We start from the raw sequence: 26,387 nt of genomic DNA, 5'->3' as shown, positions 1-26,387 counted from the left end.
TGGTTTTTAATTTTCCATTTATTGGAAAGTAGGATTGAGAACAAGAATATTAACAAACTTTGCTTCTAACTTTTGCAATGAAATGCAGATTTTAAACTACATTCTTTATCTCTTGCCTAAAACTACAGCTAAGTGTAGCTAAATTACTATATATAGTATATAACTTAATCAAAACTTCTTATTTAGAGAATCGAGAAAAAATATATAACAATAAAATAAGTCTTTTCTGAACTACGCACATTACAATGACAGGGTAGACATTTTACTAACTTCTTAATTTACAAGCTCAAAATAGAAACTTGAGCTGATTTGGCACAGAAATACCATTTCTTATGAACGTGGACACTCCTGAACTGGATCTGAAACCTCACTGTTGAACACTCAACAATCAACTCTACAAGGGTGTGAAACATTTAATAACAGTGTTAATAATTAATAAAAACATAAAACAAGCCACTGATATGCTGTTTGCTGTGGTTAGAAATTAATAATGCATAATATAAGGCCACTTCTGTGGCTGATGATGAATTTATTGTCATAATTTACACATATTAATGAGAAATGCCACATTTGTAATTGTTACAATTATTAATCCTCTTTCAGTGCAACACATTCACACACAAAATCCATCATCACACATCTAAACCGCTGTATCCGGCTGCCGGTGTTTTCACAATCATATTCATAGCACCGATAACGCTCCTCCCGTGATTATAGTTGATGTATTAGTTAAAGAGGTACAGTATGTTCATCATCCATGACACTGTTGTTTATTGGAGTATACTGTACTACTGAATACCCGTATACTACCTTAATTCCCGATGTGGCTGAGGGAGCTGAGAGCTTCATGTTACTATTGCCTTTAACGCTTGAATATCAGAAGATGAGGTGAGCTGATCCGCTGATGTGTGATGATGCCGTGGTTAAACCTTAATGATGCTGATGGAGGATGATGTCCTTTGGAACTACAAAAGAGTTAAAATATAGAATAGAATGAAATGCTGAAATAAACCACACCTGAAGAGAAAACTATTACAATTCTGAGGCAGAAGCTTTCTTTATTAGTTCACATGAATCAACAATGAAAAATACTTCTTCTAAATCAACTTTTTGTTAATACTTTACAACAAGGTTCATTTTGTTAACATTTATTTCCGGTAACATTTTACAGCACAGCTGCATTTATTAACATTAGTTAACAATATTAGTTAACATGAGCTAAAAATGAAAATACCTCTAAAGGAAATTTTGGTAACACTTTACAGAGCGGTTCCATTTGTTAATGTTAATTAACTATATTAGTTAACATGCTACTTATGTACTTATTATATCAATTATAATAACTGGGTAATAACTAGGTTGAATCTACCCCTAAACTTAACCTTAACCCATGTAGTTACCTTATACTTACCAGTACTTTCTTGGGCAAGTACTAGTGCTGTCAAACGATTAATCGCGATTAATCACATCCAAAATAAAAGTTTTTGTTTACACAAAATATGGGTATGTACTGTGTATATTTATTATGTATATTTTTATTATAATTATTATTGTAATATATATATATACACACACACACACACACACACACACACACACACACACACACACACACACACACACACACACACACACACACACAGTATATATTTTGAAAGTATTTACATGTATTTATGTGTATATATTTATATTTATATCATTTTTATTATATATAAATATATTTAATAATTTAATATACAAATATTACATATTTTTCTTAAATATATACATGCTTGTGTGTGTATTGATATATACATAATAAATATACACAGTACACACACATATATGTTATGCAAACAAAAACTTTTATTTTGGATGTGATTAATCGCGATTAATCATTTGACAGCACTAGAAAGTACACTAAGTACCCAAACTGTAAAATAAAGTTTAACCAAAAATACTACTACTAATAATTTTCAGTAATCCTTTGCAATAATGTTTAATTTCTTAATATCAGTTAACTACCTTAGTTAACATGCATGAACCAACAATAAAAATACTTTTAAACACAATTTTTGGTAACACCATACGATAAGGTTCCTTTAGTTAATATTAGTTAACAAACTAATAATAAAAATTGCCTTTAAAGCAATTTTTGGTAATTGCCAATACGATTCCATTTGTTTATATTAGTTAACATAAATAAACAATGAAAAATACTCCTAAAGCAGTTTTCAGTTATATTTTGTAATAAAGTTCCATTTGTTAGAATAGTTAACTATATTAGTTAATATGAACTAACAATGTAAAAAAGGAACACTTATTGTACTTTATTGTAAATTGTTATCAAATTTTCTGTATATACAGAATACTAACCTACTGCATTTTTAAAATCATGCCGTACACAATACTTTATACTGCAATGTAATATGCAATATGCAGACAAAAAGTACAGCCTGTTTCAACACTAACAAAGTAGCTATATATTCTGAAAAAAATCAAATATTTTAGATTGTGTATTCTGAAGAATGTGAAGGTAAATAGACTTCAACCAAAAGTAATACGAAGTGTGATTTTTAATATCTATTTTTGACTTATCATTTGATCAGGCTACTAAGAGTGACGACATATTTTCATAAACCTGAATTTAAAATGCGAAACAATTTTATTTGATAAATATTTTCTGAATGTATAAAAAGCGTGCTCATGTGTGATCAGTGGTGAAGTTCTCACCTTGCTGCCCAGAAGGCCTCCGTGATGATAGTCTGGGGTGCTCTGGCCGGACAGCGGCTTGCTCTTCTCTTTACTGTGGCTGTTGGAGTCGTTGTCTTTGATGATATCATATTGCTTACAGAAGAGCACAATCACAGCTGCAGCGAGACAGAGATCAGCTTGATTACGGGACGCGGATCTGATACGTTTCATTAAAACAACAAACTATCTTCCATCTGGACATCCCAATTGAGTTTCAAAGGAGAACGTATTCTGAAGGTCACCGTAGGAAAACAACAACAAAGTTGGCCAATTATTCTGAAAATATTTCAGTGATGACAAAATGTAACATTTGAATGGAGATCAGAGAAGTTTAAAAGAACGTTACAGCTCTGATAAAGGGAAACTCTGTTTTCAAAACCATATAAAGCCCACTATATCATATTTGTAATCATCAACATGATGCTGTCTACTGTCTCCTGCATGCCTTCTGTCATCTGATTGAAAGTGTATGCTTATTTTAGTTAACAAAATAAAACAGCCTCCTCAGATCATTGTTAACATGCCATAAATAGCCTTATGTATCGAATATGAGACTCGTATGACTTTTTAAATATATTGTCTGCATGTTCTGTAAACTGTTTTTTCTGACTATTATATCATATATCAGGGTTTACAGGAGGAAGGACACGTCAAAATGATTTCTTTTGATAATCAATATCTTCATTCTCATTACAACCAGACTACTTTTTATTAATGATGATTATGTGTAACTAAATCTAACACAACGTCCTTTACCTGCCCACATCAGCAGTACAGTCATGATGATCAGTATCTCTCCAGTCTGGAGCTGTCTGGAAATGTCTAAACCCTCAACCGCAGGGTCATCTGATCAGGTAAACAAGACAACAACATGCGTTAGAGGATTGAAGAGAATTATTTAGCTTATTAACAGACTAATAAAATGTTTTGTGGAATTCATTTCATGGCTGTTAGCTTTGTGTTCATTATATTCTCAAAATAATCGTAGCGGATATATATTATGTACAACTTTATTCTCAAATGCAAAAATGACCAAAAACTTCCCGTTCATTAGGAAATACATCAGCAGACTAATTATTGATTTATATCATATGCTACATATTTTTGTGAGATAAATTCAGAATTGTGATGCATAAACCTGGAATTGCAAGTATTTTTTCCCACTTTTTTTTATTCCATGGCAAAAGAAAAAAAAAATGGAATTGTGAGACGTAAACTTAGAACTCAGTGAAAAATGTCACAATTGGAAGATATAAATTCAAAAAATAAACTTCGAATTGTAAAAAAAGTCAACTGTGAGATAGAATTTCAGAACTGTGACATGAAAACTTGGAATTGCAAGAAAAAAGTCTGAATTTTAAGTTTAAATCTTAAAATTCTGATCTTGAAAAGCCAGAATTGAGAGATTAAATTAATGTTTTTATTTCTATTTTCATTTTCCGAAACAGGCTTCCATACAATTTCACAATAAAGACATGAGATGTACTTTATCCAATGTATGATACTGCACAAATGTTATGATCCAGTTAAAATATCCAACAGACATGTTTACCTTGATCCATCATGGTGGATTGAAAATGTTCAGACATTTTAAGAGTCCTGAAGTGAATCTTTTTGCTGGCCAGACTCTCTCCATAGAGTCCAACGGACTGGACCTGGATAATATAATCTGTGTCTTCATCCAGATCCCAAAGTATACAAGCACGACTGGTCGTGTTCACCTCACGAATGAAACGCTGCATCAGCCCGTCCTGACGCTATAATATAAAAAAAAAAAAAAAAAAAAAAACACACACGTTTAAGTCTAAGCACATGAGGATTCATCAGAGGGTAAATTTATTGCAGATATTAAATGTCAGACTTCTGAAATTATTATAACGGCCCGTAGAGCTGTATCTCATTGTAATAACTTTGTTTGACCTGCTGTGAGATGGCAAAGCCAATTACGGTCTCTCCCTCCGGAATATTCCAGGACACAGTGGCCGAATCCGCCCGCAGGTGAGTAACAGAGACATTGACAGGAGCAGCAGGGCGGTCTGTGAAGCACAAATCACCAGCATGAATCATTTATTAGAACAACCCCCGATGCACTCAAACATATACAACTGAAATTAAAACTGAACTATTCAATAAAACATTCAGACTCCATAAACGTCATGTTTGAAAAGATTAAACCATGTTACTGTTGCATGCAAAGAGGTAATGTTTGTGAGTTATTTTTTAGATGCTTTAGTTTTTTTTTTCTGTCTCCGATTCCCCAAGACATCCAAAGGCCAACCTGACATTGGCTCAATGAACAACTACAACAATGCAGTTCATAAATATGCAACACTTCTGTATTTAGCTGATTCACTCTGCTGGGACATTATGCAAATTAATTCTAATTTGAATTCTTTTCTTTAATGGGATCAGCGTGACTCAGTTGGACAAAATTAGTGGTGAACTCTTCTTTGCCAAATCTCTGTCTTTATGTGCCAGCGTGAAAAATCTGTTTGACAGAAAAGGACTTGTTTTTAACCAACACCCAACACTATATTCTTAATATAAAAAATAATTCTTCAAAACAGTATAGTAAGGATAAATACAAATGCATTAAGGCACTTTTAACCACATTTTTTGATTAATTTGTTCAGTAGGAACTTTAAGACATTATAAACACTAAAGTATGCTCTTTTGCTACAATATAACTCACTGTAAATCTGCTTAGAAATAACCTGTAATGTAAAACATACTATAGAAATAAATATATGATAATCATAAAACATAACAAAAATCATATAAATATATAATTGTATATATAAATATGTATTGGCATCTTACCGATATCCAATGAGTTCTTATATATAAAATAAAAATTATATATATATATATATAGAGAGAGAGAGAGAGAGAGAGAGAGAGAGAGGATATATTTGCTTGAATCTGGTTCCCTGTTAACAGCTCTTAATGTACATTCAGCTGCACCAATATCTTTATTTTCTTAAGTATGCTTTATTCTAACCAGGGCTCATGCATATATTGGCATGAATTACTTCAAGAGGTAGATAAAATACAATTAAATTTCTAAGATGACTGATCTATGCACAAAACAATCTACACCAGCCTTCTCTTTGTCAGTACTGCATGCAGTTGTAAAATGATTTGCTGGTAAGTGCTGATAAATTTGCTGATAATCAACCCAAAGGTAACATGAATACAGTTTCTGAATACAGTTTCTGTGAATATGCGCATTAGCACATTTTCTTTAAATAATAGGTCTAACAAAGTGCATATTGATTACATATACAAATCAATAGAAAAAAATAACTTTTAGTACATTTCTGTACATGGTACGGCTCAAAATGTCATAATAGAGCCCTGCTGTAACAACAGTACACTAAACCCAATCTATATGTACATTTCAAAGCTAAACACCCCCTTGTAAATAATTTAGTCCCCAATAAGAGCTATGAATTGTGACCGGGCAGGGCAATTGAGACAGTGTTTTAGGATCAAACACGTTCACAGAGCTCAGCAGGAAAGCAAACATTGCGTCAGAGGGATATGAGTAACTGCACTCATCCTTTTATCTTGCTATTTGCCAACAAAAGAGAAATTCAGCTCAATGTAACAAGCCAAGGTCAATGCTAGATGCACATACATCATAGTGCATGGTTTCTGGTAAAACAGGATAATTAAGAATAAGTGCACTGAGACAGAGACGCCAGTCTTAGATGTAATTAAAGGTTGGCAGTAGTTTAAATGACTTTGAGTGCATTGAAGAGTGAGCAAAATTCCCAGACATTTCATAAATGAATGTTATAAATTAGTGTGAAGTAGCAAAAATAACAGATGAACATAATGAAACCATGTGTAATACAAGAAAGCAGTAGTTTGAGACCATATTTCCCTTTTGAAAATATAATCCATCATTTTTACCTATTGCACTGGCACTTAAATGTCATGATTTGACATGCTCTGGCTCAGGTTTCCTTAATGCCTTTCTCCTCTGGCTCCGGGAGAGCTTATATTAAAAACGCTAAAAGCATTACATAACAGAGCCTTCTCATATACTTGACTGTAGTCATGGTGACCAACAAGTATGAAAAGATACACGCTGCATTTTATTTTTATTATGAGTCAAACTGTATGACATAGAGGCAAAATAAGTTGACTTACTCGCCCCTGCAGAGCAGATGTGGCATCCGAACAGAGACAGAACGAGGCTAATAAAAGTGACTAGGTGAATCATATCTTCCTGAGGAGTTAATCCAGATGAGAGACGCCGATTTCCACGGAGATGTTACCTGAACTAAACATTCCTCCAGCTATTACATGGTTATCAATAGCCCATTTGTTTGCAACACTTGCACATTGTGATTACGAAGATGATAAACAATCTAAACCAGCATCATCCTCAGCATCCTCTCGGTCCGGAGTCCAATGCGCCTCAATCTGTTTCCATCCGAATCCGCAAATAGCGAGGAAGACGCTTCCTTTCGCGATAATTTGAGAGCGAAATCACACTTTTCACGTCCTTTTATCGATACTACAACAGAATGCCTGTCTCTCCACCAGTTACACCCGCTCGCCGCGCGTCTAATGTAACGCGTAAACGCGTGGCGTCCATCGCAAAGCTCGCGCTCGCCTTCCTCGCTTTATGCGCTCGTGTAAGACGCTTTAAGAATATCAATAAATCAGCGGCGCTGCATCGCAGGCACATGACCCACAGGTGGCCAGTTACTGATTGATTCTCAGCAGTCACTCATTCACCTTCTGTAGCCGCATGACGCACGAACCCGCACCGGCATCAATGCGGTACAGCCGCCACCTCTCCAAAAACACCCTGTTGGGCGACATTTATGACGCCATTCGAACCTGCACATCGATAGTCGACTGCAAACATCATAACAGACATAGAATAGAACGGCACAGAACTGTGGGAAGAATGGAATAAAATAAATCACATCAGAACATATCATATCTATGAAAAAAACTGAATAGTCTTTACTTTATATAATACTGCGATAATAAATTATTCAAAATACTTAAGAGTTTCACATTACAAGAAGTGAGAATGTAATGTAATGTAATAGAATGTAATTTGGTAGCTAATTAAATACAGGAATACCAGGAAAATAATATTACATTAAGAATACATGTAATTTCAGATAGAACAGAATGCACTAAAAAAAGAAGCTAAGTATGATTTGAATAATTAATAATTAGAAAAACATAATATTCAAAAAATACACAATTTTGATTATGTAAAACCTACAACATTACAGCAGCATTTAAGAGGTTTTCTTGAATTGTTTGAATACTCCAAAGCGAATATAGCAAAATATAATAATTTCATTTGTTTTCTGCTTGCTAAATTTCACATACATAAACAAATATCTGTCTCTAAACCTCTCTTTTCTTTATTCAGAGGTGATCTAGACAAGTATACGGAAACTATCTAAAACTCTGTTCACCCTAAAAAACGACATTCTATGTGTTCTCTTAAGGTGTTAATTTACTGCTTTTTTTTAAACCTAACACATCCCTTACGAAAATTATCATGGTTTTACTTTAAAAAAAAAAAAAAACACAATGGTTACTATAGTTAAATCATGGTAACCACAAATTAACCATGGTTTTGCAACACTCACAGTAGTTAGTTTAATAGTTTAACCATTGCATTTGTAAAAATAATAATAACTATAATAATATGTTAAACAAGTGGTAATCTACACTACCACACTTTTACTATAATAAAATGGTTAATTTCCTTAAGTGTTTTGTATCTGTGTATACTTTCTTTTTCATTGTTTTTATAACTGTACTGCCATAATTGTTTGATTTTTTTGTACTGTTAATTAAAAAAAAGAAAGAAATCAGAGAAAAGATTTCTGATACGCACTCCAAAGTGCCGATCTGAATCAAAAGAATCTAGAACCCGCTCCGAAGATCCGATCTGAATCAAATGATTCATGAACACACTCCGAAGATCCGATCTGAATCAAATGATTCATGAACACACTCCGAAGATCCGATCTGAATCAAATGAATCGAGATACGCGCTCTGGCCCGATCTGAATAAACTGTTTACGATAAGCGCTCCGAAATCCAGATCTACTTCAGATGATACGGGATACACGCTTTGAAGTTACGATCTGAAATAAAGGTTTGCGAACCAGCTCCAAAGTCCCGATATGATTCAGATGTTAATATAATGATTAAATAGAATATTATATTGGGTTGTTTAATGGAAATCCGTGAATAACATGAATACAATAATTAGATAAAAACAGATGGCTATGAGAAAATAAATAAACAGTAAATAACGCTAATACACAGTACTGAATATATCATAATAGAATAGAATAGAACAGAACAGAATTCTGCTTTGACTATAAAGAATCATACCATAATAGGATAAACAGAACAGAACAGAACAGAACAGAATACTGCTTTGGCTACTGTTCATACCGCAATAGAATACTGATATACTGGAATAGAATAGAATAAAATAGAATAGAATGGAAAATAATAGAATAGAATAGAATAGAATAGAATAGAATAGAATAGAATAGAATAGAATAGTGCTTTGACTGCTGATCATACACAATAGAATACTGACATGGCAGAATAGAATAGAATTGAATAGAATACAGGTTTCACTGCTGATTATACCATAACAGAATACTGATCTAACAGAAAAGAATAGAATAGAATAGAATAGAATAGAACAAACTACTTATTTGACTACAGATCATATTAGAGATAGAATGCTGATATGCCAGAAAAGAGAAGAACAGAATTACAAAGAATACTGCTTTGACTACCATTCATACCATAATAGAATAGAATGCTGTTTTGACTTCAGATTATAGCATAGAATAGAATACTGCTTTGACTACTGAATATAATAGAATACTGATATACCATAATATGGCTCTGAAAAATTATCATAACAGAATACTGATATACCATAATAGAATAGAAAATGGCTTTATATCACAACAGAACAGAACAGAATATAGTAGAATGGAATAGAATACAACATAATGAAATAGAATACCGCTTTGACTACAGATTATACCATAGAATAGAATAGAATAGAATAGAATACTGCTTTGACAACTGATCATAACAGAATACTGATATACCATTATAAAATAGAATATTGCTTTATACCATTATATAGCAGAATAGAGTAGAATATAATTAGAATATATACCATAATAAAATAGAGTAGAAAAGAGTAGAACACTCCTTTAACTACTGATCCATATGTCCTGGCATATATAATTGTAATATAAGCAAAATATTCTGCTGTGTGTCAATATCCATCTTTTAGAAGGGGAATATATTTACAGCTGATGGGTCAGAGTTCATTTGGTGAACTTTGATCTGCTCACTTTGTGCTTAGTAAGGGCTTTTTCTCTCTCAAGTGATCTCATTGCATTGCATTTTTTAATGCATGTTGCACTAATCAGAGTATGCACTGAAACGCTGGAGTCTGATGAACATGGATCACATGAAGGTGAGTGAAAACTGAACACTGTTAACTGGCTGTGCTTTCATTTCAAATGTCCTGTAGCTGGTAATAGACCAACAAATCTTTTTCCCTTGCAAGCTAAAATGTAATTACAGGAGCTCTTGAGTGGTGCTGTTAATCTTAAGTGCTGGGTTTTCTGTCTAACGAGGGAGTCGTGTCACAAGCTCTCTCTACCTATTATGGAGAAATGCAACCCCATCAGCAGAGATATTGATAGAGTGAATGGCAAACAGATGGTGCAAATACTGAGAAGATGTGACGCCGAGATTTTTGAGAAGAAAATAAATCATGATCCATTTGATCAGGTTTGGTCTTTTGGTTTTAAAAAGGATATTTAATTATTAATTATGCTCCTAACAAGAGTCTTCTATGCTAATGACCTGTGCATTTTGTTTATAGAGATTATATAGTTCTTATAGATTATATAGAGATTACTGGAAGTCCTTTATTTTAATAACTTAGAAATAATAGTTTAAGTTTAGACATATATAAAATTTAATATTTATTTTTATTTTATTTTATTATTATTTTATTATATTATTTTTACATTATATTATTATTATTATTATATTTAATGTTAATTTTGATTGATTTATTTTAATTTAAATACAGCATTAATATATCTAACTAGTATATATAATATTAAAATAATATATTTTCATTTAATCTTATTTTTTAATTACTTAACCTTTTTTATTTTAATAATAACTCTAATTTAAAATAATATGTTTCATTCAAAGAAATTAAAGAAATTGTAAAAAGTCAAAAACACAATAATTCTCAAAAAAAAAAAAAATCTAAAATCATGAGGATAATTGTTTTGTCTCTGCTGGACCCAGAGGAAAGTTTGATTGTATTAAGTGGCTGTGGATCATCAGGCCGTATTTCGTTTCTTCTGGGTATGGAGTTTAAGAAAGATTTATCAATAATAATAAAGAAAAATGAATAAATGGAAAATGAAATTAGAAACCACTGTATATTTACCTATCTGACATTTTCCCCACTTTGTTCTGTATGACTGTTACATTTCTTCTTTATATTTGTCATATCATATTTCATACCTCAGACATCCTTTAATGAGATGTTGAATGCCCCAAAACAGAAGGCGATCTATTCGTACATCACAGCGGGAGGTGACAGGTGAATAAACAGTCTGTCTGTTTGATGCATAAGATGAGACTCCAGTGTGACACTGCAGTATTTCTGGACTGTTTTTAAAGGGTCCTGCTGACATCACAGGAGGCTCCAGAGGACGACCCGGCGCTGAGAGCTCGCACGCTGCACAAGGTGAACGCAAGAACAAAGAGTGAAACAAGTTATGCAACTTTACCACAGTAATAAATCAGTTTCACCAACCTAAGCAGAGACAATAGACTATTCTTTGTCATTTTCAGAAGAACATGTGAGGAGAGAGCTCTGGGCGTTTTTTAACACATGGCTACACACTTGCTCGGGTGTTGCTTATAGGCCCAAGTCAATATTGCTCACCCCATATCCTTAGATATGGCTGTGGTCCCTCCTTAATTATAAGTCTGTGGGATTTTCACCCATTTTATCATTTGAAAATAAAATCAAATTAATTAGAAAATTAAGTGAGGTAAAGAACGTTTGGAAATTTAGATATTTCATATTTAGATATTTGAGTAATGATATATATAATTATGCTTATTCAGAACATTCAGCTTGACAGATTTAAACATAATTATTTCTCCATTTCCTGTTTTCTTTTTCCACTAACAGGTTTGTGCAGGAATGAAGCGTGTCCTGTTCGTTGGAATATCCTGTGGCATGTCTGTATGAATAACACTATTGTCTTTTTCTAAAATCACATTATTTAATCAATAGTAAAGGACAAAAGTTGTGACAACAGAAATTTAAAAAAGCCATCTCCTCATTTGTAGAATAATTTAACTAAAAATGTTTTATTTTAGGGTGACCAGACATCCCACCTTTCCAAGAACAGTCCTGGTTTTTCAACTTTACATTTCACAAAAAAACAACAACAACAAAAAAGCCTTCAAAAGCAAAAAATATTTAATAACATATATAAAAAATATTTTAAAAATGTTATTACTGTATGCAGCATCACAGTTCTTGAAAATGAAATATTATAAATTTAGAAAAATAGTTTATTTAAAATAGATATAAAAAATAAAAAACGTTACAGTTTTATTTATATAAAGTTCTCACCTTTATTTTGGAAATTGTGTTATACTATTCCCAAAATAAAGGGATGTGTTATGTGTTAAAACCAATGTGTTATGTGTTAAAAACCACCCAGAGCTCTCTCCTCACATGTTCTTCTGAAAATAGTATATATATTTTTCTATATGCATTGGCTACTTTTTACTATTTTTACTAGTGTGATTTTCGATTAATTGTATTTAAAACAGTTAGGGTCAATTTAAACCTGCAAACATCATAATAATTATGAATTAAATAACAATAATAATATATGAAGCCCACAACAAATAAAAAACAAAAGCATACAAAAATGTATTGTCCCCATTTTTTTCTTCATAGGTAATAAGAAATGTGATTTTAATTATATTGTATTTTGGCCATGCACTGGACCACTGAAAAAGGCACAAAAGATGTCACTGATGGTACTTTTTCAAATATGTACATTTTTGCTACAAATATGAACATTTAAGGTACTAAAAGGCACCTTTTTGGGGTAAGTGAGGTACAAAAGGTGTACCTCTCGAAAGGTATTAAAACACTGAAAGCTTTTGCACCTTTTTTGAGTTTACTATAGGAAATGTCTGCAGTTTTTATTTGATTTCTTTCAGACGTATGTAGGTAACATTAATGTGAGCTCTTATCAAAGCCGTCTGTGTGTCAGCTGTGAATGCACTTCATGATGTTATTCTGTGTCAAAGGCACCATTTGTTGCTGGGCAACTTGATTTTTGTCTGAAGCACTTAGACGTCTTTACTCCAGTGCTTCTGGGATTCAGTCCTGTACCTATGGCAAGGTAGATCTACCGAGTGCAAACAAGGCCTTTCTGCATATTCCAAACTCTCATATTTTGATTTCAAGTGCCTAGTAACAAGAGTAGATTGCACATACTAACATTCTTGCCATGCTGACAGGAGTGAAGCAATCTGTTCATTTCACTTTAAAGACGTTGCAGAGAGGATGACTGCAGAGCAGAAAGTGCTCCTCCTGAATCCTGTCTTAGGAGTATGAGACGCATTGCATTGACACAAACACATCTGTGCACGTGTAACACACCACCGACTGCTCTGAACACCTTGGCAACCACCCTAGCAACCCAGGACACTCTATAATAATGGCTGCACAGGCATTCTATAGAAAATGTCAAAATTCTTACTGATGTTTATGGAGTGTCCATCCATCATAAGAAGCTCTGGTCTCTACTCATATAGGCTGAGGCCATCAGCGGATCGTCCCGGATGAAAGGAGGCAATGCAACTAAAATCATTCTGAAAACTATTCTTCTGGCAGGACGTGAAGCTGCATTTAGAGGAAAGATAACAACACCTGAGTAAGTTTTAATTCCACTTGGTATTTTTTTCTAATCTAATTGGAGGTTTAATTGGTTCCAAATAGTATGATAATATATGTACTGTTGTACTGTAGCAACTAAACATGAACTGCATTAAAATGCACACATACACATGCACACATTTCTGTAGTATTTTGTAACTGAATACTAAACGCACCTGAAAAACTGAGAGCACTCTTTATTTTATTTCTATAATTGTCCTGTTGATATACTAATTATAAAAATAACATCGCAAATTTTCCACAAATTATGGAAATTCAAAAAAAAAAAAAAAAAAAAAAAAAAAACAATTGCAAATTTTCCAAAAACTTTCACAAAAGCAGTCATTTTGATCACAAATAAATAAATAAATAAATAAAAATTGACTGCTGATCATACCATAATAGAATACTGATTTGCCATGATGGAATATAATATAATAAAACAGAATAGAATACAACTTTGACAACAGATTATATCATAATAGAATCCTGATATACCATAAAAGAATAGAATACGGCTTTGATTACTGATCATAACAGAATAATATACCATAACTGAATAGAATAGAATATTGCTTTGACTGCTGATCATATAATATATTGCTGACATACATAATAGAAAGTCAGAAATGTCAGAAAGAGCTTTATTGCCAAGTATATTTGCACATACAAGGAATTTGTTTTAGCTTCCAGTACACAGAGACAATAACAACATACAGATTAAAAAAAAAGTGGAAAAAAAACCTATAAATATAAATAAACCACAAAAAAAGAATAAATTGTATGTATAGGTGTGCTATATTCTAAACATAGAATAGGAATAAAATAAAAAATAAGTTGTAGGGATGTACTACTATTAGGATGCAGGGTGATAAATAAGTAGAACAGAATACTGCTTTGACTACAGATTATAACAACATTGAATACTAAAAGAAATTATTTAAAAAAAAAAAAAAAAAAAAAACATAGCAAATGTTGCACAAAATTATGGAAATTACCACCACAAAATCAGTCATTTTGATCACATAAATAATTTAAAAAATAATTATGAATTCCTGGTGGTACTGATATGTATTTATTTTTACATACATAAAATTTCTCTCTCTCTCTCTCTCTCTCTCTCTCTGTCAATATAGGACTGACTTATGCAAGTGAATGCATCCCAACATATGGAGCAGGTGCTGTGTGCAGTGCCATATATTATTTGATATGTTCTTTAAATGTATTAATTTGACAGTTTATTAATGGGTTTTGATGACATCAGAGGTTTTATCAACAATGGTTTCAGCAAAATGAAAAACAAAGAGGGGGATCTGTCATCTTTGGTGAGCTCAAAGTCATTCATTTAACAACATAAAGTGACAATTCATTCAAAAATCATATACTCATTCTTATATTATTGAATATCTCTATTTTAATTACTTATATATTTATTTGATTTTTTCTTATTATAACATTTATTAACATCTATTAATATAGCAACTATTTTGAGGGGTCAGAATTTGTAATTTGCCACAAGGATTTTGTGGACACCATCTTATCTAGCCTGAGTCAAAATGACGTAGTCCTGTTTCCGTTTACAGTTAATGGTGAGCAAACACAGACCAGTTGCACAAATCACATGATCAGTTCCTTAAATATATTTTAAATATATTTTAATGTCTCTCCTAAGATGACCTGCATGAGGTGACGGCACTAGCCGATAAAGTGAGGCGAAGGACATCTAATTTGCATGCAATTGCTCATGACCTTGAGAAATTCACTGTTCCTGTGAGTAAAATGAGTAACCAGGATTTTTCCCACTAGCAAAAACTCTCACTTCTTAATAAAATTCCTTTCCAGAACACATCTTCTAGTGCATAATGCTGCTTATGCAATCAGATCATTTTTTGCATGGACTTTGCAGTTTAAAAGACAGCAAATAACTTATATTTAAAATAATTGTATTGTATTATTATTATTATTATTATTATTTACTTTATATTCCTTTAGGAAAGAGTATGCAACATGTTTGAAACCGTTCTGCACATCACATGTTTTTTTTTCCTCAGAGGACGTGAACTCATTTTTAATGGTAAGCCATTTGTCACATGAACTACTCCCACAAGTACCAATTTAGTTGAAGTATTTATACTGTAATATCTCTGTATATACGTGCTGTAAGAATAATAAAGTAAAGACTTCAAAGAGTCTTTTATTCAACAGAGACAGCACTGGGAGCTTTCAACTAAATGGTGTCTTAATGAAATCAGCACAGGAGCTCATTTACTGAAGGGAAAAGACTACATGAACTACATGATCGACCTCAGAGTAACTAACAGCAAGCTGTACAAGAGAGCCATCTACATTTTACAGGTATCATTATTATCATTATTCATATCATTATTAATTCAAACTATTGGAACTAATTAAGATAGATTAGAACACAAAAATGCCAAACAATAACCTTCATGTACTGTTTTCCATCTCTTACAAGAACTATATAACAAAAATGATGCCCTAGCAACTATATAGCAACACTACACTCTTAAAAATGAAGGTTCCAAAACATTTTTTTTTTGGTTCCCCAGAGAACCTTTCAGAACTTTAAAAGTTCTTTAAAGAACCATTGTTTAAATGTTTAAATGATCTGCACTGGAAAGGCTCTATGGATGTAAATGTTCTTAACAGAACCATAGATGCCAATTAAGAATTTGTATTTTTAGGAGAGTAGTATTATGGAAAGTGTGTTGCATGGGCAAACACCACTCAAATATAGTTAGAATTTTAAATAAATATTATGCCTGGCTGTTTTTAACTCTCAGTTTTAAAAACTAATTGAGCTGCAAGTGTAATACGACCCCTGTGTGTGGTTTCCGTATGGTGGGTTTAATTATATACCATCACTGTCAGCAGTTCAAAAAGTGCTCCGAAAGTGTGTGTGAAAGAGTTCTACTGAGAGCCATCTACTGCCCAGATGACCTGAGTGAAGACATGACATCAGCAGATGTGTGGTAACACACGGATGCAGCAAACAGACGGGATCGAGTAAGAACTCGTTTATTTATCTTGACCATCTGTGAAGTAGACGGAAGAAGTAACGATTAAATTCAGCCAGGTTACCTAACACTTATTTTTACACTAACAAAGATAACACATTAGTTTACATTATTTAATGCATTAACTAATAGTAAAGAATAGTTGCTGATCTACTCACCCTTACACCATCCAAGATGTAGATGAGTTTGTTTCTTCATCAGATTTGGAGAAATGTAGCATTGCATCACTTGCTCTGCAATGGATGCTCTGCAGTGAATGGGTGCCGTGAGAATGAGAGTCCAAACAGCTGATAAAAACATCACAATAATCCACAAGTAATCTTTGTTTACCTGTTTTTACTTTGTTTACTTATCTCAAGAAAAGCAGCTTTTCACTTCATAAGGCATTAACTGATGGACTGGAGTGGTGTGGATTACTTGTGGATTATTGTGATGTTTTTATCAGCTGTTTGGACTCTCATTCTGACGGCACCCATTCACTGCAGAGGATCCACTGGTGAGCAAGTGATGGAATGTTACATCTCTCCAGATGTGTTCCCATGAATAAACAAACTCATCTACATCTTGGATGGCCTGAGGGTGAGTCAGTTTTCAGCAAATGTTCATTTTTGGGTGAACTGAACTTTAATAAAAGCATTGCATTATTAGCTCCTGATATGTCCTGCACTGGCAGGTGGTCCCCACTGCGCTGGTGATGATCCGGTGCGGCTGCACTCTCGCTGAAGCACGACATCATTTGGATTGTTATCCTGTGATTCAAGATGCAGTGAGTGCCTGCTTCAATTCCTCCAAGAATAAAACCACTGTGGACTAAACCAATGAAGGGGCATTTTTAAGATAAAGAGTTTCCGGCTGTGTTGCTTGGCTACTAGTCAGTGACTACAAATTCTCGTTTTAATCTGTGCATTCTGTGGCCTTTGGTTGATGTTGAAATAAACCCAACTGTATGACATCAGAGGAATTCTGATCATTTTTTCGGCAGAAAACTTCCTTGACCTACTAACAGTGACTAGTGGGAACCTGTCTGGCTGCAGTGAGCTGGCAGTAAAGTGCGCTAGTCATGCCATTGTACTATCATTCTGCTGGAGTGCACACGGCATGAGCAGATATGACTGGTAAACATGGGAAATTCTGCGTGCACCTGTAAACGTTGCTGTCCGTGTTGCCCACCGAAGAAAGAAGAGCGGCCCCTCAGCCGCAAAAGAGTCTTCAGGTCGATCTACGACTATCCCTCACGCACAATATGGGATCTAGATCTGAAGAAAGGAGATATTCTGGAGGTGACAGGCGAGAATGAGCACTGGCTGTATGTGAGGAGACGCACAGCTAAGGCTAACGGATCTAAAGACTTTGTGGAGGAAAAGGGATATGTGCCTAAAGACTTCATCAAACCGCTGGATAGCGTAGAGGCCGAGCCGTAAGTCCTTGAGTTACTTTTGATCATTTTGAGCTTGTGCGAATGCATAATATATAGCGCAAGCTTGCGCTTAGTGTTTTGAATCTCTGCCCTGAATGAAACTGGAATCCTGTGTTTCCAGTTTCACAAGTTCTGGTGAAGTTCCTATTGAGAATGATTAGAGAGATAGGGTTTGGATATTTTTGGACATATATAGAGACAAGTGTAAGATATCCAAAAAAGCAAATGAATAAATAAATAGTTTTAGGAATCATTAAGTTTTTTTCTAAGCTTTTTAATTAAAATTAAATACATTAAACACTTTTTTTTCATCAGTTGTGACATTATTTTCTTAAAAAATTTTCCTCCATATTTTGAATAATGTAATGTTAAAAAATAGTATTAATAATTTTCCCATCCTGTCCAGACACAAAAAATTTAACAAATCGGTATTACAGTAAGTTATACTTACAATTATAATTATTACTTATTAAACTGAAACACACTGTGTGTGTGTGTGTGTGTGTGTGTGTGTGTGTGTGTGTGTGTGTGTGTGTGCAATCAAAATGAATGTTTATTTATTTATTAACTTTTTATTTGTTACGGTGAAATATGACCCAAACCTTATTTTTAATTTTTTTCTGAGATTAACCCATTTAATTGTTTACTTTATTTTTTATAATAAAATGAGCATAAATATTACAATGAAGTACATTTACAATTATACTTTACAAATGTACAAATTGAATAATAAATAATAAAAAATATATATTATTAAATTATATTTTATATTATGATATTAAATATGCTATGTGATTTTTTTTTTAAATGGTTTATGTACCATCACATACTATATTGGACACAAATAAAAACAACACTTACTTAAAAAATAGTATCAACTGATTTTCAGATGGTATTTTGAGAGTGTTAAAACACGTATAGAGGCCAAGAGATGTCTGCTGAGACCAGAGAACAAAGAGGGTGCGTTTCTCATCTGGAAGTGTGAGGAGAATAATCAATATTACTTATCAGGTATGACAAGTGTGATTCACACACACATAATATCTCAAGCCTCTGCCACTTTCATATATTGTAACTGTACTGAACCCAATAGAAAAGAGACCAAGTAACAATAAACCATCCTTAATCTTAACTTGGAGGATAGTTGAATAACATTTTCTACAAATGAATTCTTTTAAAGTGAGGAACGGCCTTCATGCACGGCATTACAAGGTCAAGCAGGGAGAAAATGACAAGCACTTCTTCCTTGTTCATAACAAAACCTTTCAGACCTTGCATGAGCTGATAGAGTTTTACTCTAAAAATGAGGGCAGACTCTGCGCAAAGCTTCACGAACCCTGTGTGAAGGTCAGTGAAGAGTTAAAACCTACCGATAAATGAAAGTACTGCCGCATCCTATAAAAAACATTGTCCAGCATAATTCCAGTCTGTCCATACTCTTCCAGCTGGACCAGCCAGCTCCTCTGACTCTGTCATTTGAAACCAAATGGGAGGTAGACAGAAGCTCACTTACCAAAATAAAGAAGCTGGGCAGCGGGGAGTTTGCGGAGGTCTGGCAGGGGCTCTGGAACAACACCACAGAGGTGGCCATCAAAGAGTTCAGAGGTAAAACAGGTTAAATCAGTTTTTACTTCATATTTACATTTAATACTGAGTGGCAACCCAAATGCAGAATAAATGTCTTAATTAAAAATGGATCATAGGTTTGTTGTGGATCATCATTACCAGGTAAAAAAATGATACTTTATGCAAATAATAAAATACAACAAACCCTATAAATAGAGCATAAACATATTTTGCTATCATACATATAGGGTTTGTTGTATTTTATTATTTGCATTAAGTATCCTTTTTTTACCTGGTAATCATGATCCACAATAAACCTATGATCCATTTTTAATTTGTGAGTAAAAGTCACTAACTTGAACACCTCAAACAAGCTACAGCTAACAAAAACATGTTCTGAGAATGTATTACATTGTCATTAAGTTCCAAAAAAAAAATAAAAAATGTTTTTGAACATTTAAAACATTTGAATTTCTAAATGTTTTTAAAAAGTATTGTTTTAAATATGCAAATGTTAAGGGAAAATTTCATTTTGCATACATTATGGGAGGATTGCATTTGAATTTTATATTTTTTGTGTGTATATTTTTGTATGTTTTTATTTGTTGTATTATATAAATTTGAATTATTTTACTTTTAAAATGATGTTAAATTAATTATATCTGTCCCACTTTACTTTGCAGATGTCAACTATTCAAATATCAAAACAGAGATTGATATCATGAAAGAGCTGCATCACGAGCGTTTGCTGAAGCTCTATGCTGTGTGTACCAGTAGTCAACCCATGTGTTTAGTCACAGAGCTCATGAAAAATGGCAGTTTGAAGAAATTTCTCATCAGTAAGTAAATTAATATTATCTTGCATGCGACGAAAAACATTTTAGATAGCCATAATCTTAACTGACACATTGCTTTGACAGAAAAGTGCTGTTTAAGAAATAAGTTTGTTTTTCTTCAGGCCACAAGGAGAAGCAAGACCTGGAGTTTTCACTCATGATGGATTTTGCTGTGCAGGTAACTTGATTTCTTTGTGAGTAATTCAGTTGTTTGTTATGTGATCAAAATCATACAACCAGTTTTCCTTAAAAACTCAACATGAAACTCCCATAATCAATAATACTCCCATAATAATAATAATAAAATCAATGGGGGGAAACTGTAGGGCAGGATTTTTACCATTATGATGGTGAAAAGTGTTTCTATATGACTGACCTCTTTTATTCAAAAATAAGAGTGACTGGAAAAGTATTTTCTGAAAATTTCAAAGCAGGGCTGTTTTTAACAACTTTATAGTACGTTCTTTAGAATGACATGCGCTGATGAATTATTATAACCAATATATGTCAATGCATTATCTCTAAGTAAGCAATTCATACATTGATTTCTCTGAAAAGGCTCATTTTATTGTTTTGTTAGTTTAAACGGCCTGACACAGCAACACTGACATTAATGTTAGGGAGACAGGTGGCGTGTTCATTATTTTTGCAATTCCATTCGGTGCTGCTGTCATGCAAGATCAGCTGCTTCTGGATATTCAAATTGATGCTTCCTCATTTCCTCGCTCCGCCGTCCTCCAGCCCGTGACCCGGAAATTGATCTTCATGAAGGACATACTGTATCAATGCTCCAAATGCACTTGAGGCAGCGAGGAACAAAGAAAGAGGAAACCCTCTATGTGGTGTTTAAACACCTTACAGATGCATAAAACTCCTCATTTACATCCGGCACAACAGTTAGGTTTATATGCTATTTAAATAAAACATTTTATATGCTTAAAGCAGTGCATCTTGCATTGTTTACACTGATTTAGGGATCACACTGTCCAATCAAAAAACTTTTTCATTTGATACTAAACCAAGGCCCTATTTGTGGGAAATCTTTTTATTTAGAAGACCCCAATGGTCTTTTTAAGCGAATTAAAAAAATAAATGATTTAAATAGATTTAGGTTGAATTGAAATAGAAAAACAGCAAAAGATAAGATTTTTTTGTAATCTATTTAAGCGGTTTGAAAATAATATATAGGCCTACACACCAGAGCTGGGTGAGATGCAGTAACATATGAAACGCAAAACGAAAAAATGCTTCACATTCAGTTATGAATAGAGTGGAGGAACCCGGAAGAGTAGGAACCACGGTTCCTTTAATATTTTCCTATGGGGATTTATAATGGGATTTTTCAATTTATAAGTAAAATAAAGCCTGTGGTTAATATAACTTGACGATACGTTAATGTTTTGTTGTACAACATAAATTACACTCATCCATACCCAAAACCAAAATTTTGAAGCAGTTATGTTCGTTTTTGAAAACCTATGTTTTTAATAATGAACTAGATAAGAATGTTTGGGCTGTGAGTGTGTGCAGTTTACATTGTAGAACAAAACGTGAAAGTATTGTCAAGTTATATTAACCACAAACTTTATTTTATTCATAATTGGTAAAACCCCATTATTAAAGTGCCCCTATTATGGGTAATGAAAGGTTCATATTTTGGTTTTAGGAGTCCCCAACAACAGATTGACATGCATGGTCAAAAAACACTTTCATTGTCTTATAATATGCATTTATTTTTACCTTACTTAAAGGTTAAAGGACTCCCAAACAATTCGCTCAATGATTAATTTTTCCAAACCCCTCCTTTGCGTGTCGCTAATCTGCACTGATTGGTCTCATTTTCATTTCATCATGTCTGTGATGCCTGATAAAGCAGCTTTTGTGAGAGCAGTGCTGCTTTGTTTACAGCGTTACCGGGGAAACTGCTATTTTTACTGCTTCAAAAGCAGCACCTAGTGGCACAGAATGAATTAGCATTTTCATTCAGACAAACCAACAAGTGGGCGGGCGATATGCTAATGTTTCATGTTGACGTCAACCTGAAACGGCTTGGGATTCAAAATGACTCGTTTCAATGATTCAGAGTTGACTCTTTCTTTTGAGAGACAATAACTTTATACACGGTGAACTTTCAGATTTAAAACTTTGCAGGATGTTTTCATTTACACTGTATAACATGTTACACACTGCATGAAAGGTACATTTTCAAAAATCCATAATGGGGCACTTTAAAAACCCCATAGGTAAATCTTAAAGGAGCCCGAGGTGAATTACACTTCCTGTTTCTGATGTCATAGTTCCCCAACTCTATTACGTGAATTATGTAAATGACTTCCCATGTTTTAATTTCAAAATGGTGAAATTTGACAACAAAATTGAGTAGTTTGTATCACTTTATACTACTGTTGGTCGTTTAACATTATTATCGTAAAACATTTGTTTTGTTTTGTTCTGAATGTTTACCATTCAGTTACTTATATCTTACCTCACACTCTTTGACCCTTAAAAACTGGACCGCCGCTGCCACGCTGGAATTCACACTTGGAACAGTAAAGCCCTGCCTCTTTGATTTGATTGGTCATCTCAATCATTTTGAGCTATGTTTCCATCCACCTATTTTTATGTGCATATTTTTGGAATATTGCATAAAAAAACGCTGGATGGAAATGCCAAGATGCGCATAAATTCTAAAAATGCGCATAAAAAACTTATGAGTAGGATAAACTTTTTATCCAATAAGAAAAAATGTGCATGAACTACAATGTAATCACATTTATCGAATAAATTTCACCATGCACATGAAAAAAGTCATGAGACTTTGCATGAAAATTTTTATATTCAGTGCTTCTCCTACTTTTCTTAGTGATATTTAGTGCCAGTTTATTAGGAAGTAATGATTTTGTTCTCTTTGATTCGTTGGATGGAAACGGTGCTAAATTCGCAAATGTTTTATGCGATATTCCAGTTTTTTGCACAAGTTAAATTTGCATCTTTAGATGGAAACATAGCTATTGACGAGGGCTGTTAGACCACTGAGGCAGAAACATTTTCCACTCTAGTAGTTAATGGCTCTTTACTAAACTACATTTCATGCTGAAATTTTTTTTAGATTACAGAAGGAATGATGTACATTGAGAATAAAATAGTTCACCGCGATCTGAGAGCCGAGAACATTCTGCTTACCGACATGCAATGCTGCAAAATAGCTGATTTTGGACTCGCTGAAATTAATCTCGCTGGAAGCCACAGAATTTCATCAGGTGAGATATAGGCTCTTTGAAATGTTCATGCAAACATATAAGACATACAAAGTAGCCTACATATGACAGTTCTCATCTATCTGCAGATATAAGGGTCCCAGTGAAATGGATGGCCCCTGAGATTTTTGACAACCAGGCTTACACAAGCAAGAGCGATGTCTGGTCTTTCGGCATCCTTTTAACTGAAATCGTGACATATGGAGATGACCCATACCCTGGTAAATACATTTCACTACCCTAAACATGACTCATGTGCGTGTAGGATTGCATCTTACCCAACTTTGGTGCATTTCTTTCTTCCACAATCTCAGGTATGGACAAAATGACATGCGTTCGGTCCATTCAGAGAGGAGAGCGGATGGAGAGACCGGCTGGCTGTCCTGAAGCGCTCTATGACATTATGCTGCTCTGCTGGAGGTCAAACCCTGAGGAGAGACCAACATTTACGGAGCTACGGGGAAAGCTGATGGCTCTCATAAATGAACCTGATTCTGAACTGGAGTAGATACTGTAGAAATGAGAGCGCTGGGACACTTTTGAGCTTAGATTTTACATATCCAACACATATACAATCACTTATAGTATACAGAGGTAACAGGACATATCTACTGAATTTAATGCAATATGGGTGATTCTCATGAAAATGCAAAAACTGATCAAAAGTATTAATTCACGGTAATATGCCTTTATAAAATTTAGAACAGCATAAAGATCCTAAAAATATATCTAAAATTGTATAATGCAATAATGAGAATTTGGAGCTAAAATGCTTTGTTGTCATGGCCTTAAAAGGAGGCTTCATTTTCTTTAGGCAAAATGTAAAAATGAATTCATACATTTTGATTTTGGCATTACATGTGAGGTTTCATGAGATTCATCCATATGCAAACTGTGGCATAAATCTCTCAATCATATGATTACGAAAGCCTATTACTAGTATTGCTAATCAGTATTACAAAAGGTGATTATGAAGTTTCTTAGTTTCCAAAAGCTGTTTAATATTCCCTGGTAAGCAGGAAATATTCCATTGTTGACTGACATTTTTGTGATCAAAGCTGCTGAAATAAAAAATGCTGGATGTCTTGACCCCAATGTAGAAACACCATGTTATGTGAATTTTTGACATTTGGTGATAGCAAAGCCTTTGTAAATGAATGTTCAATTTTTAACCTTTTACGTGAACTGCTATAGAAGCATGTATCTTCTGTGACCTGATAAAGAACATAGTAATGTAATTGTGTAAATCTGGATTGATGGTACTACTGTAAGTGCACTTTTTATGGCAGGTTTCTTTCTTCTTTCTGAAAACAATTCAGAGGACTTTTATACATCACTATAATTTTTTAACAGCCCAAACTCAAATTCTTTACATGACCTTTAAAGTAAATGTCCATTTTTACTATGAATTATAAACTACTGGTCAAAAGTTTTTAAATAATTAGAATTCTTTTTATATTTTTGAAAGAACTCTCTTATGCTCACCAAGGCTGCATTTATTAGATTAAAAATACAGTAAAAACAGTAATATTGTGAAATATTTTTACAATAAAAAAAACAGTTTTAATATATTCTAAAATGTAATTTATTCATGTGATGCAAAGTTGAAGTTTGAGCATCATTACTCCAGCCTTCAGTGTCATAAGATCCTCCAGAAATCATCCTAATATGGTAAAAATTCAGTTTCCCCATCACAGGAATAAATTACATTTTAAAATATATTAAAATAGAGAACATTTTAAATAGTTTTAAAATAGTTTTTTACTGTATTTTTGATCAAATAAATGCAGCCTTGGTGAGAATAGGAAACTAATTCTAAAACATTTAAGAAATCTTAATTATTTCAAACTTTTGTTGGGTAGTTAACTGCAAGAATGACACTTTAATGGATGTCAACCCTTCTCTGGCCCGTGGTTTAAAGTCCAGGCATGTGTGAGCATCTATGCACCCTGCTGAACTACATTTACACACCATTGTCTAATAACTGTGTTAGATTAATGACTGATGCAAGCCAACCTCAATCCTCTCACCCTGCTAAAGATACACCCAATGCAAGGCAATGAGATTAGAATGACACAAGAACTATTCAAGCTGCTGGACTCAAACTCTGGTGCAATTATTCATGCTTAAGTGTATTCCTGACTATATCACTGAATACATGAAGGACAAAAAAAAAAAACTAATTAACAAAGAGCACTATAATATGGAAGAAGGAAAAAAAAAGTTAGTGGTGCTTACCTGTGCAAATAGCACTTGTAAATTATCAGCAAAAATCTGAAAGTCTGATTTGTGGAATCATACTGTACACAAATACATAGATGCAAACAATTTTAGCCACACAATGCACTGCATCCAAAAATATGCCACAACTCTTTCAGGTTAAAAATGCCATGGCAGAGCAACGATACAAAGAGAAACCTGCTGAGCAAGTCGCTGTAACTGTTGACGTTTATATAGTCATGAAACAACGATCTTCTAATGCTAAATATGTGCTGACCTGTT

The 26,387-nt window shown here is 33.5% G+C and overlaps 3 protein-coding genes across 15 annotated transcripts; 2 read left to right on the top strand and 1 right to left on the bottom strand.

Annotated features, from left to right (window-relative positions):
* Positions 1–7,614, bottom strand: fndc4b (fibronectin type III domain containing 4b). The gene is made up of 6 exons (XM_042743192.1): positions 6,892–7,614; positions 4,654–4,769; positions 4,286–4,490; positions 3,490–3,579; positions 2,713–2,849; positions 1–965 (listed from the first exon to the last, which is right to left on the bottom strand). The coding sequence occupies exons 1-6, from the start codon at positions 6,962–6,964 to the stop codon at positions 924–926; spliced, it is 663 nt and encodes a 220-aa protein (XP_042599126.1). The 5' UTR covers positions 6,965–7,614; the 3' UTR covers positions 1–923.
* Positions 7,615–10,113: 2,499 nt separating this feature from the next.
* Positions 10,114–16,789, top strand: LOC109107469 (glucokinase regulatory protein-like). 13 transcript variants are annotated; one of them, XR_006156955.1, is made up of 9 exons: positions 10,114–10,243; positions 11,325–11,398; positions 11,479–11,545; positions 11,999–13,769; positions 14,908–14,949; positions 15,060–15,096; positions 15,444–15,541; positions 15,764–15,845; positions 15,977–16,036. XR_006156955.1 is itself a non-coding variant. In XM_042743189.1 (6 exons), exons 1-6 carry the CDS (start codon positions 10,223–10,225, stop codon positions 16,707–16,709), a joined length of 480 nt encoding a protein of 159 aa, XP_042599123.1. In that variant the 5' UTR covers positions 10,120–10,222; the 3' UTR covers positions 16,710–16,789. The 13 variants fall into 13 exon arrangements, 2 of the variants coding, with proteins under 2 accessions (XP_042599123.1, XP_042599125.1); XR_006156956.1 differs by having other exon boundaries at positions 15,036–15,096; XR_006156957.1 differs by having other exon boundaries at positions 15,444–15,478; positions 15,977–15,995.
* Positions 16,790–17,464: 675 nt separating this feature from the next.
* Positions 17,465–25,123, top strand: LOC109107470 (tyrosine-protein kinase SRK2-like). The gene is made up of 10 exons (XM_042743188.1): positions 17,465–17,575; positions 17,792–18,226; positions 19,116–19,237; positions 19,407–19,573; positions 19,672–19,831; positions 20,476–20,631; positions 20,751–20,806; positions 23,738–23,888; positions 23,975–24,106; positions 24,200–25,123. The coding sequence occupies exons 2-10, from the start codon at positions 17,931–17,933 to the stop codon at positions 24,391–24,393; spliced, it is 1,434 nt and encodes a 477-aa protein (XP_042599122.1). The 5' UTR covers positions 17,465–17,575; positions 17,792–17,930; the 3' UTR covers positions 24,394–25,123.
* Positions 25,124–26,387: the final 1,264 nt, after the last annotated feature.

Source organism: Cyprinus carpio, chromosome B17, assembly GCF_018340385.1.
Source record: "Cyprinus carpio isolate SPL01 chromosome B17, ASM1834038v1, whole genome shotgun sequence".
In the NCBI taxonomy this organism is placed as follows: Eukaryota; Metazoa; Chordata; class Actinopteri; order Cypriniformes; family Cyprinidae; genus Cyprinus; species Cyprinus carpio.
Note: the sequence above shows the minus strand (reverse complement) of the source record. Positions and strands in the feature narration are given on the sequence as shown.

What these genes read in the sequence shown, in the direction of transcription:
- LOC109107470 (XM_042743188.1), top strand. Translation starts at nt 17,931, where the DNA reads ATGGGAAATTCTGCGTGCACCTGTAAACGTTGCTGTCCGTGTTGCCCA. An exon ending in GATAGCGTAGAGGCCGAGCC is followed by an intron (nt 18,227 to 19,115) that starts GTAAGTCCTTGA and finishes ACTGATTTTCAG; the next exon opens with ATGGTATTTTGAGAGTGTTA. An exon ending in TGATGGATTTTGCTGTGCAG is followed by an intron (nt 20,807 to 23,737) that starts GTAACTTGATTT and finishes AATTTTTTTTAG; the next exon opens with ATTACAGAAGGAATGATGTA.
- fndc4b (XM_042743192.1), bottom strand. Translation starts at nt 6,964, where the DNA reads ATGATTCACCTAGTCACTTTTATTAGCCTCGTTCTGTCTCTGTTCGGA. An exon ending in ATCCACCATGATGGATCAAG is followed by an intron (nt 3,580 to 4,285) that starts GTAAACATGTCT and finishes TTACCTGATCAG; the next exon opens with ATGACCCTGCGGTTGAGGGT. An exon ending in TGTACTGCTGATGTGGGCAG is followed by an intron (nt 2,850 to 3,489) that starts GTAAAGGACGTT and finishes GTCTCGCTGCAG; the next exon opens with CTGTGATTGTGCTCTTCTGT.
- LOC109107469 (XM_042743189.1), top strand. Translation starts at nt 10,223, where the DNA reads ATGAACATGGATCACATGAAG. An exon ending in TGAACATGGATCACATGAAG is followed by an intron (nt 10,244 to 10,410) that starts GTGAGTGAAAAC and finishes CTAACGAGGGAG; the next exon opens with TCGTGTCACAAGCTCTCTCT. An exon ending in ATCACAGCGGGAGGTGACAG is followed by an intron (nt 11,399 to 11,478) that starts GTGAATAAACAG and finishes CTGTTTTTAAAG; the next exon opens with GGTCCTGCTGACATCACAGG.